General features: G+C 42.4%; 1 protein-coding gene across 14 annotated transcripts in view; it reads right to left on the bottom strand.

Annotated features, from left to right (window-relative positions):
* Positions 1 to 1,637: 1,637 nt before the first annotated feature.
* dnm1a (dynamin 1a) overlaps positions 1,638 to 12,260 on the bottom strand; it is a 51,078-nt gene continuing 40,455 nt past the window's right edge. For 5 of the 14 annotated variants that reach the window (XM_087843733.1, XM_087843740.1, XM_087843732.1 and 2 more), the window contains 7 exons: positions 10,738 to 10,847; positions 9,928 to 10,039; positions 9,692 to 9,706; positions 8,805 to 8,975; positions 8,468 to 8,709; positions 8,060 to 8,263; positions 1,638 to 4,399 (listed from right to left, as the gene is read on the bottom strand). In XM_087843733.1, coding sequence (XP_087699859.1) covers positions 4,369 to 4,399; positions 8,060 to 8,263; positions 8,468 to 8,709; positions 8,805 to 8,975; positions 9,692 to 9,706; positions 9,928 to 10,039; positions 10,738 to 10,847 — 885 coding nt within the window. In that variant the 3' untranslated portion in view covers positions 1,638 to 4,368. Of the gene's footprint in view, positions 4,400 to 7,194; positions 7,232 to 7,895; positions 7,933 to 8,055; positions 8,264 to 8,467; positions 8,710 to 8,804; positions 8,976 to 9,691; positions 9,707 to 9,927; positions 10,040 to 10,737; positions 10,848 to 12,260 lie in introns of those variants that run through there. The other 9 variants (XM_087843742.1, XM_087843735.1, XM_087843741.1 and 6 more) reach the window with 5 other exon arrangements.

Here is a 12,260-nt window from a genome sequence, read left to right as displayed (position 1 = left end):
AGAAGGAGTTCCAGACAGGTTCAAAATAGCACAACAAGAAATTTTCCTATTCAACTAAATAAACTTCTTAAACCTAAAACAAGGCTGTAAGGAGGCTGAATGGTGGGCTTTTCATTTGCTTCCACGGTTAGTGGTATCCCAGAGCCTCCTTTTCTTTTAGATGAATAAGGAAAATCCTTGAGAGTGAAGATGAGTATGAGATACACACAAAGAAACTGAACCCTAATTTAAGGAGTAGAATGTCTTTAAGTACTGTGCTAGACGAGAAGGTGAAGACAAGCCCATGCAGCCCATGACCCATGATGGGAGGAACACCAGGCTGCAGACTGATGACAGAAGAGCATGACGGGTCCTTCACACATACCTCTATGCTTCTGTGTCACAGCAGGCTTTGATCAGGCCATTGCCCCTCAGTCTCCAGAGTTTGCATCCTCCAGATGCCTCTGGTTTGACCACATCTTCAGCATCCCTCTGTACGCAACCTTCACGCCCCTTTTAAAATGGACTATATTTTATACGGCATCACTTGAAGCAGGAACTTTTCCACTTAACTGCAACCTATTTGTGAAAGCCCATATGTGACGATTGGTTTATGTGTGTGTGTTTTTATTTTATTTACAGTGTGTCTGAAATCTTTGTCATGCTGAAAAATCAAGCCTTTGCTAATCAGATGCTTTTCATGCATGCTGGAGCAAAATCTGACAACACTTTTCCTTGTTGATTTTATATGTTTAGACTAGATTCACAACTCAGCTGGCTGAAATGCAGCCCCAAATCATGACAGAGCTTCCACCATGTTTTACAGATGACCATAGACACCCACTGTTGTACCCTTTTCCATATGTATTGATGATTTGAACCAAAAACTTCATATTTAGATTCATGACTCCATTAGACCTGTTAACCCTGATTTTCAGTCCATTTCTTGTGTAATTTGGAATCCCTCAGCTTTTTCTCCCTGCCTCCCATCCTTAAGGATGGCTTCTAGACAGCCACCTTTCCACTGAGACCATTTCTGATGAGGCTTCAGTGAACAGAAATTGGTTTAACTGAAGGGCCATAGGCATCTCTCAGGTCTTTGCTAGATTTGTTTTCTGGTTTCTTAAGGACATGAGTTTCAAATACTGTTCATCTTCTGTAGGTAGTTTGTAAACTTGCAACACTTTTTGTTTCATTTGTCCTGTTTCCTCAGATGAAATATGCCAAGTTTTCAGCTAACACATGTAAAGATATTATTTTACGCCTATTGAACTGTGTTATCTTTGGAATTTTTTGTAGATTAACCTAAAGAAATTGAAACAAATTATGTGTTTTTGTGCCAAGTACCAAAAGATAGAAAAAGAGGGAAAAATAAGACTCCATTGGAACCTTTGGAACAGTCTGTAGAAGTGACACTTGGTTATTTGTTTGAAAGGTCTGAAAAGGCTTTTGAAGATGTATGTGTAAATGATGGGGTTGAGTAAGGGGTTGGAATAATCCAGCCAGGTTTTTGAATATGCCTGTAAGGACTTTGGTCTTATTTTACTTTGTGTCCACATTCGTCTGGTGGTTTCATTATTAGCTGCTATGGAGTTCCCGTATAGTTGTGTTACCACCAGTATGTACCAGCATTTTAAAAAAAGGACACAAAGACATACTTCCCTGATTACACACTGAAGTTTTTAATGTCTTGACAGAGCACAGCAGTCCTGCAGGTTAAAGTCACCTTTCCATCCACATCAGTCTAAACAAGACGCAGGACCTGATCGCTGCAGGACTTTCACACATTCAGCCCGCCCCTCGCTGCTATTCTACACACAGAAGGACAAGAAAAGCAAAAGCCCTCTGCTGCAAGCCAAAGTATTCAACAGCCTGCAGTTGCCCATATACATCATTGTATTATATATTTTTTGTAGTTTTTAAAACATTACTTCCTTATACATATACTCATTTTGTCATAATTTAAATATTCAGCGGTTTCATACACTAAATTCCCTAGATAGTGAAAGTTCAATAAGATGCATCACACATATACAGAATAACACAATAAGATATGTCCATAATAAACTATTTACCATTAAATAAGAAGAAGAATATGCTTAGTTGTGTTTACTTTGCAGTCGTGGAGTACCAGATGCACAAGGAATGAATAGTAGATTATTGTTTGTGGCTGGTGGGATGTTTTTTGCTTGGGTTCAAAAATACAATACACCACATCACGCTGACAGTGGAGGTCAGTGGTAGAAAAGGTGGTGGGTTTGCACGGGTCACAGGTTCTCACACGTGTAAAATGACAGGGTGAAAGAGAAGGAGCTTTTTCATTTAATGCCAGTTTTATGCATAGACTGTGGCTGTTTTTGAGTGTGCTCACTCACCCCCGTGACCACTGGAAAAAAGACAAAACCAAACAAAAAAAATGGGAAAAGGGGGGAAAAGAGAAGAAATTGCAAATCATCAACTGACTTAAAATTCTGAATGTTTTCACACGGCAAATATTCCTGTTTTCCCCGTCTGAATAAAAAGGACATATAAAGAGCTATCTAGCTAACAGTCACAGAGCTTCAACCCAGGCCAAAGACTCCCTTCCTCTCAGGCTGGAGTCTTGTGTGTCCTGCAGTTGTCTGAAGCTGCACATTTGCTTAAAGATAATGCAGTAACAACATTTGTGTGAAGCAGAGAGCAAGAAAGACACGGGAGAGGCATCTTTTTTTTTTCCTTTTACGTCAGTTGTTGCATAGGTCGTGTGGAAGCACAGACAACAGCAGTTTTAAATCGCAGGTGGATGTAACAGTGACACTGAGGGCCTTCCTGAGGCTACAACGGGCAGTTCCTCCCGTCCTTCAAGGCTGAAATGAAGAGGAGGAGGAAAAATGGACGAAGAGCAGCAGCGTCTATCTGAGGGTGAAGAATTTGCAGGCGATCCTTTACTTCTGTTATTCATTCAAGCCTTCCTCTCCTCGTGTGAGTGAGTGAGTGATGGGTGGATGGATAAATGCAAGATGAGCGTAAGAAGGAGAAGAGGTAACAGGGAGAATGTTTCCTTCTAAGAGTCGAATGGTGGCAGGGGGCTCTCGGGACGAGAGGGCCCGCCCTTGTTTGACCGGCTGTTTAGGTGATGGGAAAGAAGAGAGAAAATAAAAAGACGATCTTATTTGCCAGGATGAAGAGATTAAAGATAACAAGAGAAAGCCTAAAATCGTAATGGTTAGGAGGCACCAGAGAAATGACGATGTTCACCTCCAGGGTGAGGGGGATATTATTGCTTTGCCACCAGTTAGTAATGTGTAGCCATGGGTTATTCCGGCATAGGAATTATGTAATTAAGATGTGGTCATGAGATATCATGTGATAAGATTACATTTTTGAATAATGAATCGCCTGACAACCAGATGAATATTAAAAATCATCAAGGAAATAAAATCCAGCTCTTCTTTTAAACTATGCATGATGGTTAACAGATTACCGAGGCCAAACATTAACAACTAGTGGCTGTTTAGTTAGCAATAATATTTTACAGCCACGTGAGAAACAGGTCAACTTTTACAACAATGCTAATGGTAATGAAAACCATGATTTGCAGGGTGTGAGACAGACCTCCTCTTTCACGGTTTGTTCTTTATAGTTTAGCTCACAAGCAGACTTGATTAAAGTCAGTCGCCTTCACACACGAATATGGAAAACTGCCATAACACATTAACTCAAAATCTGAATAGTGCAGTGAGAAGACACCAGAGTTATAAAAAAGTCCAGCTTGCATCACCTCCCTTATGAAATACTTTATCCATCGTCACTTCTGCTGATTGAAACATTTTCTGCCTCTTACTTTAACTCCGAGGCTGAAATGCTGCAGAGGAACTAAAGCATTTATCCCTAATTTTTTTTTTTTTTTAAGGGAAATTCCTTAAAAAAGGAAGAAAATAAATAAACATGAAATAAAAGAACAATTGATGAATGAGAGAATAATAAGAGTGAATACTTATTAGAAATACTCAGGCATAGCTTCATGCTAAATGTCTACCCTTTTAGTTTAAAAGCAGGAAAAATGTTTCCATGTTTAAGTGTTTGCACGTGTTTACTAGACTGTATACTGCGTGCGTGCACACGCTAACTGATTTGCTTCATCAGTCTTTACATAGTTTGAGTTCTCAGGGTGCAGCATGTTTGTAAGTCATGCAAGTGTGATTCAAGTATTCTGCGTCACTGTATGAGGGAGAGAGGTGAAGAAGAGGAGGAGGGAAAGAAGAGGAAGCGAGGGAGAAGCAGGAGCTGGGAACCAGCGCAGGTCAGACGAGGCAGAAAACGACAGGAGGGTGGCGCTGTTGTCTGTGGCCTCTCATCCAGGGGAGGATTAAACGGAGGAGGAGGGGAAGGACGGAGGAGCCAGGGAGTCTAGTGGGTTGGAGATGGCGGGGGTCTCCGACTGCCGTGGACACACAAGCACAAAGGAGAGACTGGATTAGTGCCGTTGCTCCCTGTTGACAGGTTTACAGCCCCCATGTGTACATTCATGCACAAACACACAGAAATACTGTATCTTCAAGTAACACATGGAGGCAGTCCAAAAATACAACCAACGTGACAAAGATTTGAAGCTCAGTTAAGTGAAGGCGGTGTTCCTGCACATCCAGCTGCTGTTTATCTACAGTAACGTGCAGTTTGTTCAGTTGTAGTTCTGCTACAGGAGAGCAAATCCACTGATAGGCATTAAAGTTTTAAGCAGCAGTTGTTGCTGATTGAAGGGAAGATTAAACTGATTGTCAAACAGCCTCTGAAACAGAAGTTGACTTGTACAAATGCAAAGTGTTTGCTTGAAGGTAAACATGTAAGCAAATATGAATGGGTGACATTTTAGAAATGCAGATCTACTCTCTTATTCCCAGTTAGGGCAAACCATCCTTTATTCACTCCATAATTTAGTCAAACATCTTTGCACTCTGTACCATTGCACATATGATATACATGTTGGTATTGCCTGTTTGTCGATTCTCTTAAGTACGATGCTATGCCGGGTCAGTGAGTGTTACCAAGACATTCACAAGGTTTGCAGATTTTGCCAAATACGATGAAAATTATAACAAAGACAATGGCAGATATGGCTCAAAAGAAATATATGCCCATTTACAGTTACATTCAAACTACAACTCAAAAACTGTTAACAGACAGTACAGCAGCCGAAACAACAGTAAAATAATGGAGAATATAGGAGTATATATTGCACTGTATAGCATCCATCGCCTGAGACCATGAGAACGAACTTTGGCTTCCTTTTATTCCTCTTTTCTTAGCGAGAAACTTGGAAACATTGTGTTCAAATACAATTTATCTGGCCACCTCCCAGCCCGGCATTATGACTGCATCCCACTTTGTCCCACACACAAACTCAGAGCTTAAATCATCTCAAACTGGTTTCCTAACGTGAGAATAGGAAACTACTGTACTCAAATAACCTCAACAGTCACAGTCTAGTGTCTGATCTTTTTGCAAAGCTAGCTGGGATTGCTGATGGCAGCTTATACAACTTATTCTCCAAAAAGGTTTTTCTTAAATCTCATTATCATTTATAAATGAAGATATGGCTTGTACTTACCAAGTGCTCTTAAAGGTAATACATTTGTTAGTTAAACTATAGAGTATTTACTTAAAAAATAAATCACCAGTAGGGCTACTCCACATTAACTAAATCCTGCAAAGAAAAGTGATTTTGGTAAACAGAGCATCGTGTCACTAAAAGAAAGCATCAGACACATCGATATAAGCAGGTATGGGAGGGATTTTGTGGCATACACACATATACAACACAGCACCAACATTAGTTAGGTCCCGGACATCTGAGCGAGTCTTCTTGGCCTACACCGGGGGTGTCCAACTCCAGGCCTCAAGGTTTTAGATATCACCCTGGGTGAACACACTTGAATCAAATGATTCATTCATTACCAGGCCTCTGGAGAGCTTCAAGACATGCTGAGGAGGTAATCTAGCCATTTAAATCACCTGTGTTGGATAAAGGATACATCTAAAGCCTGCAGGACACCGACTCTCAAGGCCTGGCGTTGGACACCCCTGTCCTACACTGACAAAATGTCCTCTTTTGGTGCTCTTTACAGACAGAATAACATCAGACTGAGCTTGAATTGAGCTCAAGCCACTGATGCAAACATGCAAACACACACTCTGCGCCGGGTGTGTGTTTGCTCATGCAGCCCTCTGAGAAAACAGTGGTGAGAAAAAGAAAATGTCATGCAGTGAAAGGGATGTCAAAGGAGCTTGCAAAGAAAAGCGTCTGGACTTCTTTAAGTTACTTGAAGACGTTTCACCTCTCATCCGAGAAGCTTCTTCAGTTCTAAGGTCAAATGGTGGGGAGTCCCAGATATAAACCTAGTGGGAGTATCCCCCCACAGAGGGACAAAAGGACCCCCTGATGATCCTCTAATCGCCTAAGCCAAGGTGTGGAACTGGGTGTGGGTCCCAATCAGCCAGAGTTTCGGGTGAGTTTATTGTGAAACCTGGCCCCACCTTATCATGCGAATTCCTGAGGTCAGATGGCCCAGGATGTGAGTGGGTGTTAAGGCGTCTGGGAAGGGATCTCAAAACTGGATTATAGATGGCAGAGAGTTGGTGTTGTAAACCACCGCCTCTGTTCAAAGATGGTCGCTCACTGTGGACATAGATGGCTTCTTTCACTCCACAGTGAGCGACCATCTTTGAACAGAGGCGGTGGTTTACGACACCAACTCTCTGCCATCTATAATCCAGTTTTGAGATCCCTTCCCAGACGCCTTAACGCCCACTCACACCCTGGGCCATCTGACCTCAGGAATTTACATGATAAGGTGGGGCCAGGTTTCACAAAGAGCTCACCCAAAACCCTGGCTGATTGGGACCCACACCCAGTTTCGCACCTTGGCTCAGGCGATTAGAGGATCATCAGGGGGTCCTTTTGTCCCTCTGTGGGGGGAAACTCCCACTAAGTTTATATCTGGGACTCCCCACCATTTGACCTTAGAACTGAAGAAGCTTCTTGGATGAGAGGTGAAACGTCTTCAAGTAACTTAAAGAAGTCCAGACGCTTTTCTTTGCAAGCTCCTTTGACTACGATGACCTGGATGACTGAGAACCTTCACAGACATAGTGAAAGGGATGGTTTCTGTGAGAAAGGGAAAGAAGTAAAGTCGTTGTGATGATGATGATCATGGTTGCAGACAGTACCCAACGTACCAGTAATGTTAGTCCTCACTGGTCAGTGATAGTGATTCTGTAGAAGGAACCATAGCAGTGTGTGGGACAGAGGTGTGGCGGGGGACGGAGGGGTGAAGAAGAGGAGACAGAAGAGAGAAAAGGAGCGCAAACAGTTACAGCGCAGGAAATGACCAACATCGCATGTGCGAAGCTCTCACTCATGGCAGCTCACAATACAGAAAAACTGGATTGGAAGATGAAAAATGGGCACTTAAAACAGATTAGTTTTAGTGAGGATATTAAAAAGCTGTCATTTTCCAGTGAGAGCTTCGCTCAGCCACGTTAGCGTCCTCTACAGTAAAACAGGTGAGCTACTGACAGTTAGCCCCAGGTTAAAGAGGTTAGCTAGCTCACAAACACAGGAAAGTGGGGGTGGGGGGTGGGGGGGATTTTAAATGCATACAATTAATGAATACCAGAAAGGAAGCCCCATCTCCCCTTCATTCACCAGACCACGTTTTAATTCAAAGGAATCCAGACAACCTTGCTTTTAGCAATAGATTATTCAACAGGTGATGCCTGACAACGTGCTGAAAGTTTGGTGATGGCTGAAAGATACTAGCAAGGTGAAAGAAATTAGTGAGATATTGTAGTTGTAGTGCCTATTTGGGGATAACTAGCAATCTACCAGCCTATTAATCTATCCTCTATCAAAACCAACAGTTTCTACTGTCCTTTACCTCCTTTATCCCCTCATCCGGGTGTCTTCACATCCCCCTTGTTAACAGATAGTATCCACACTTCAGCTTTGGTGACGTCACATTATCTTAAACTGTAGTTTGGATGTCAGTGTCCTTGTAAAATCTACTGCGTCCTACTCTATGATGGAAGAGTTTCCACTCACCTAGGCACACTTGGGGGTGCGCGGTTAGGCCTGGAGGGCACGGTGGGTGGTGGCCCACTGTATGGGTCAGGAGACGCTCCGGGGCGAGAAGGGACAGGGGGACCCCCTGCAGGAGGAGGCCCAGGTGGAGGACCACGAGAGCCTGGACGGGCCGGGGGTCCTGGTGGAGCCCTGCGGTTTGGAGTTGGACTGGTGGCCGGAGATCTTGATAAGAAAGTAGAAGTGAAGAGAGGAACATAAAAGGAGAAAAACATCAGGAAAGTGTCAATACGTCAAATGCTGCGTCTTTTTGGAAAATTCTTATTTACTTGACCATATGTCAAAATTAGACTTTTAATATTTGTTCTCCCCAACCTGTTCCCACACGTACTCTCTCAGTCCCACAGTCTGATGTCTCATGTGCCTTACCGTCCCCCAGATCCGCTACGCTGCACCTGAAGCCAGGAATCGTCCACGGGTGGTGGCATGGCGGTGGTTACAGTAGATGTGCTGATGTCGCCGATGATGTTGAGAGCCTCCCGCAGAGCGTGGTACATCCGCAGCATCTCGTCACGGTGCTGGGCCTGCTCCTGAGACTCCTCCATCAAGCTGTTCTGGTCACCACATGAGTACAGCTGGGCCAATAGCTCAGCATTAATGAACTCTTTAGTCTGCACGCAGAGGGAGAGACACAAAGCACGCTGTCTGTCAAATCTCAAAGTCCTGTCGTCTCAGCATGACATACGAGACAACAGCAATGACTCACATTGTTGATCATGAGATGCATGATGGTCTTCGGCATCAAGTCACGGACGGTCTTGTTGACGATTGCCATGTAAGAGTCAACCAGGTTGCGGATGGTTTCCACTTGCCGCTCCAGCTGAGGGTCCATGCTGTGCATGAGGTTGTCCGAACCATTTTCATCACCAGCATCACTCTGTGAGACAAATTAGGGCTTTTTTTTTTTAAAAAAATGTGTGTGTGTAGCAGAATTACAGAGAGGGTGATAGCACTTCAGGAATGACAGGAAGGAAAAGGTTTTCTCCAGGAAAATATATTACCAGCTGAATGATGAACAGCGCAATCTGAACACACAATTCATCAGTGTAGTTAAATGTTGATGAAAATACAATAGTGTATAAAAATCTTAAGTGACACTTCATTTCTTTATATTTTGCTTCCAAGAATTCAAACTTTCTAGTAATTTTTTAACATGGTCTTGAGCAATAATTCTTCAGATTTTCTGAAGATCTTTCCCACTTTCTATTGGACACGGCTTAGACATTTATTGGCTTTTCACTCATTTTCAGTCCAGTCCTCCTAACTGACCACTTTCACTGGATTATTTTTTTCTGTTTGTTAAGCCATAACAAGTTCACCTAACTCAAGAGGATGAACCAGTGCTGCATTTATTAAGAAAAGATTATTTAGTCAAATTTACACAGTTTGATAGGCATAAAATGCTATCTTTGCACCAGCAAGGTGATTCCCTATCAGTGGTTCACAGATCTACTCCTAATGATTACGCTAAACTATCCATTTACTGATCACTGTCAGCTACACAACTCAGGTACAGGTCCATTTAAGTAAAAGTACAGTTCATGCTTTACATAGAAAACACAAAAAAGTGATCTAGTACCCAGAATAACATACCTTTCCTTCCTTCTCCTACAACGCCAAATAGCAATGAGAGATAAAAGACATTGAAAAGGACAGATGGCAAATGAGAAACACAATAACATTAAAAGAGACTGCAGAAGGAAACATCACAGCAACCACCTGAGCTACTACTGGACACAAATAATATGAACTGGAAAAAAATTCCACATTTGTGAGAGTGTTTGCGTCACAGTGTTGTCTGTGCACGTGTGCTTTAGATGAAATCTTACCGTGACCCTTTCGGGATAAACTCCGGCTCTGAGGAAGGAGGCTTTCCAGGCATCAACGTCTTCCTGACTCTCACACGCAAGCTCCAGCTGACGGTAGTCCTTATACACATTTCTGTGGAGACACAGTGTGAGCAGTGCATTCCAATAGTCCCGTCTCATCAGCTGTACGTCCTTCCACCAGTGAAGGTTATTAACTAAATACAGTCACAGACACTTTAATGCAAAAACTTGGAACTTGTTCTTTCCTCCAGAATTTCTATCTGTTTTCACTTTATATTATCTTACTTCATATTTTCTACTCCACTATACTACAAAAATAGCTTTTTTGTTACTTCACAACATTTACTTTATAATTCTGGTCACTTTTATTCTACTTTTTTTTTTGCATACAAAACTTTTATCATTTTTTGGGATTAAAATGCCCCAAAGTATAATTTAGTGCTTCTTATCTACAACAGTAACAACAATAAAGTCTGGCTTACATGTAGATACTTAAAAATGTCATGCAACGCTGGAAAGGGCACTCTGCACAATTTAAAACCTTTACGTTCTTAATTTAAGTTCATTTTTCTTATATTCTTGTCCTTTTATATTAGAATAATTTTTACTTAGGACTTTAAATTATCTGCAGACTTCCCCAATATCGAGATATTCTTTAAGCTTTACAACTACATCCTCACTGGCTGTCACACAGAAATCCCAAAACTCATTTAATGTAAACATAAAAGTGGGCGAAAGAGCAACTTTTAATGCTGCGGTGCATTTAAGTTGTTTCTGCGTTACAGTGTTAATGTGTGTGTCTAATAACACCTCTGTTCGGTGTTGAAGAGGGCAAAAATATGCTTGCTGGACATGAAGCCTTTCTCCACATCGCGCAGCTTCAGGTTGTCGACCTGCAGCATGTACTTCTTCTCCTTCTCCTGCAGGGGGTGAAAGAGACACACAGCGGTGAGTAGAACGAGGAGGAAGACTTCCCTGATAAAGAGGAGAAAGGGTCATGCAGATACTCTCACTGTATAAAAAAAGAGTCGCTTTAAAGGAAAAACTAGTGCAGATGCTGCATTATGATCACTCTGGGCTGTGAAATTTAGAGCTACGCATACAATTGTATTATGTAACATATATAGTAAATGGTGAGTGTGTGAAAAAGGTTTTGAGTCATTAGTTTGCGCTGCTGATACAGACAAAAAGATAGCAAGCTAAAAGAGACAAGCGGATAAAAAAGGTCAGCGGGAATGAAGAGCAAAAGCTCACACATTCAGTTCTACAGCAGACGAAAGAAAAGCATAGGAGATGGATGGGAAAGTACAGTCTGTGGTTTTGATTACAGTTGTGCAGAGTCAAGGGGGTGTGGGGGTGGGGGTGTGGGTGTAGGGGGGGGGGGGGGGGGGAGCAAGCAACAAATGAGAAACACACAGACAGAAAGAGAGAGAGAGAGAGGGAGAGCGTTCCAGGCTAGAAATCTCTTGTACTTGTAAATTTGCACACAACATATGATACACAGACGTCCAACTATTTATGAATCAGGGAACCTCAAAGTTTGTCAGCTCAGTCTGATCTCTATCTTTATCTCAAGTAAATAAACTCACACACACACACACACACACATATATATATATGCCGCGGTTGGACTTCTCAATGTCTATTGATAGAAAATCCAGTTTCTTGAGTCACGGTGCATAATATGCTGTGTGTGTGTGTGTGTGTGTGTGTGTGTGTGTGTGTGTGTGTGTGTGTGTGTGTGTGAGTGAACGACAATAAAATGAGAATTAACAAAATGAGATTCCAAAAATAGCATGAGGTTACAAACATTCTCTAAACACAGTCACAGAAATACACACACACACACACACACGCACACACACGGGCATGCGCACACATACACACACCCTGCTTTGGTTCCTAACAGCACCTTTTGAGCATAGTCTCTAACTAACCTTAAAACCATCTGGATGGCTAACCACGGACTTGCCCTGCCCTCAGCATGTGTGTGTGTGTGTGTGTGTGTGTGTGTGTGTGTCACAGAGAGAGCAAGACAGACGGGGATTGAATGTGTGACAAACTCCTTCATCAAAGGATTTATGACCTGTGCAGCCAAATGGTCATATCCCCTGAATGCATGTAAAACATCACAGAGACACACATAAAGACACAAACACATTTGGCAGCGCCCGTACACCGAGGTGTCCGCTACCCAAAAAAAAGACGGCTAAACAAGAAGTCGCCCCAGGCCGCTGAAAGCTGACGTCATTATTTTATAGAGCTGGTGAGTTCCCATCCCCCATTTCTCTCTTTTTCTTCAATTTCACCATCATCTCTTTTCTTTCTTCACC

This window comes from Neolamprologus brichardi, chromosome 7 (genome assembly GCF_056152115.1).
Source record: "Neolamprologus brichardi isolate AB-2024 chromosome 7, ASM5615211v1, whole genome shotgun sequence".
Taxonomy (NCBI): Eukaryota; Metazoa; Chordata; class Actinopteri; order Cichliformes; family Cichlidae; genus Neolamprologus; species Neolamprologus brichardi.
The sequence above is the reverse complement of the archived record's forward strand: the minus strand, read 5'-3'. Positions and strand labels throughout refer to the sequence as shown.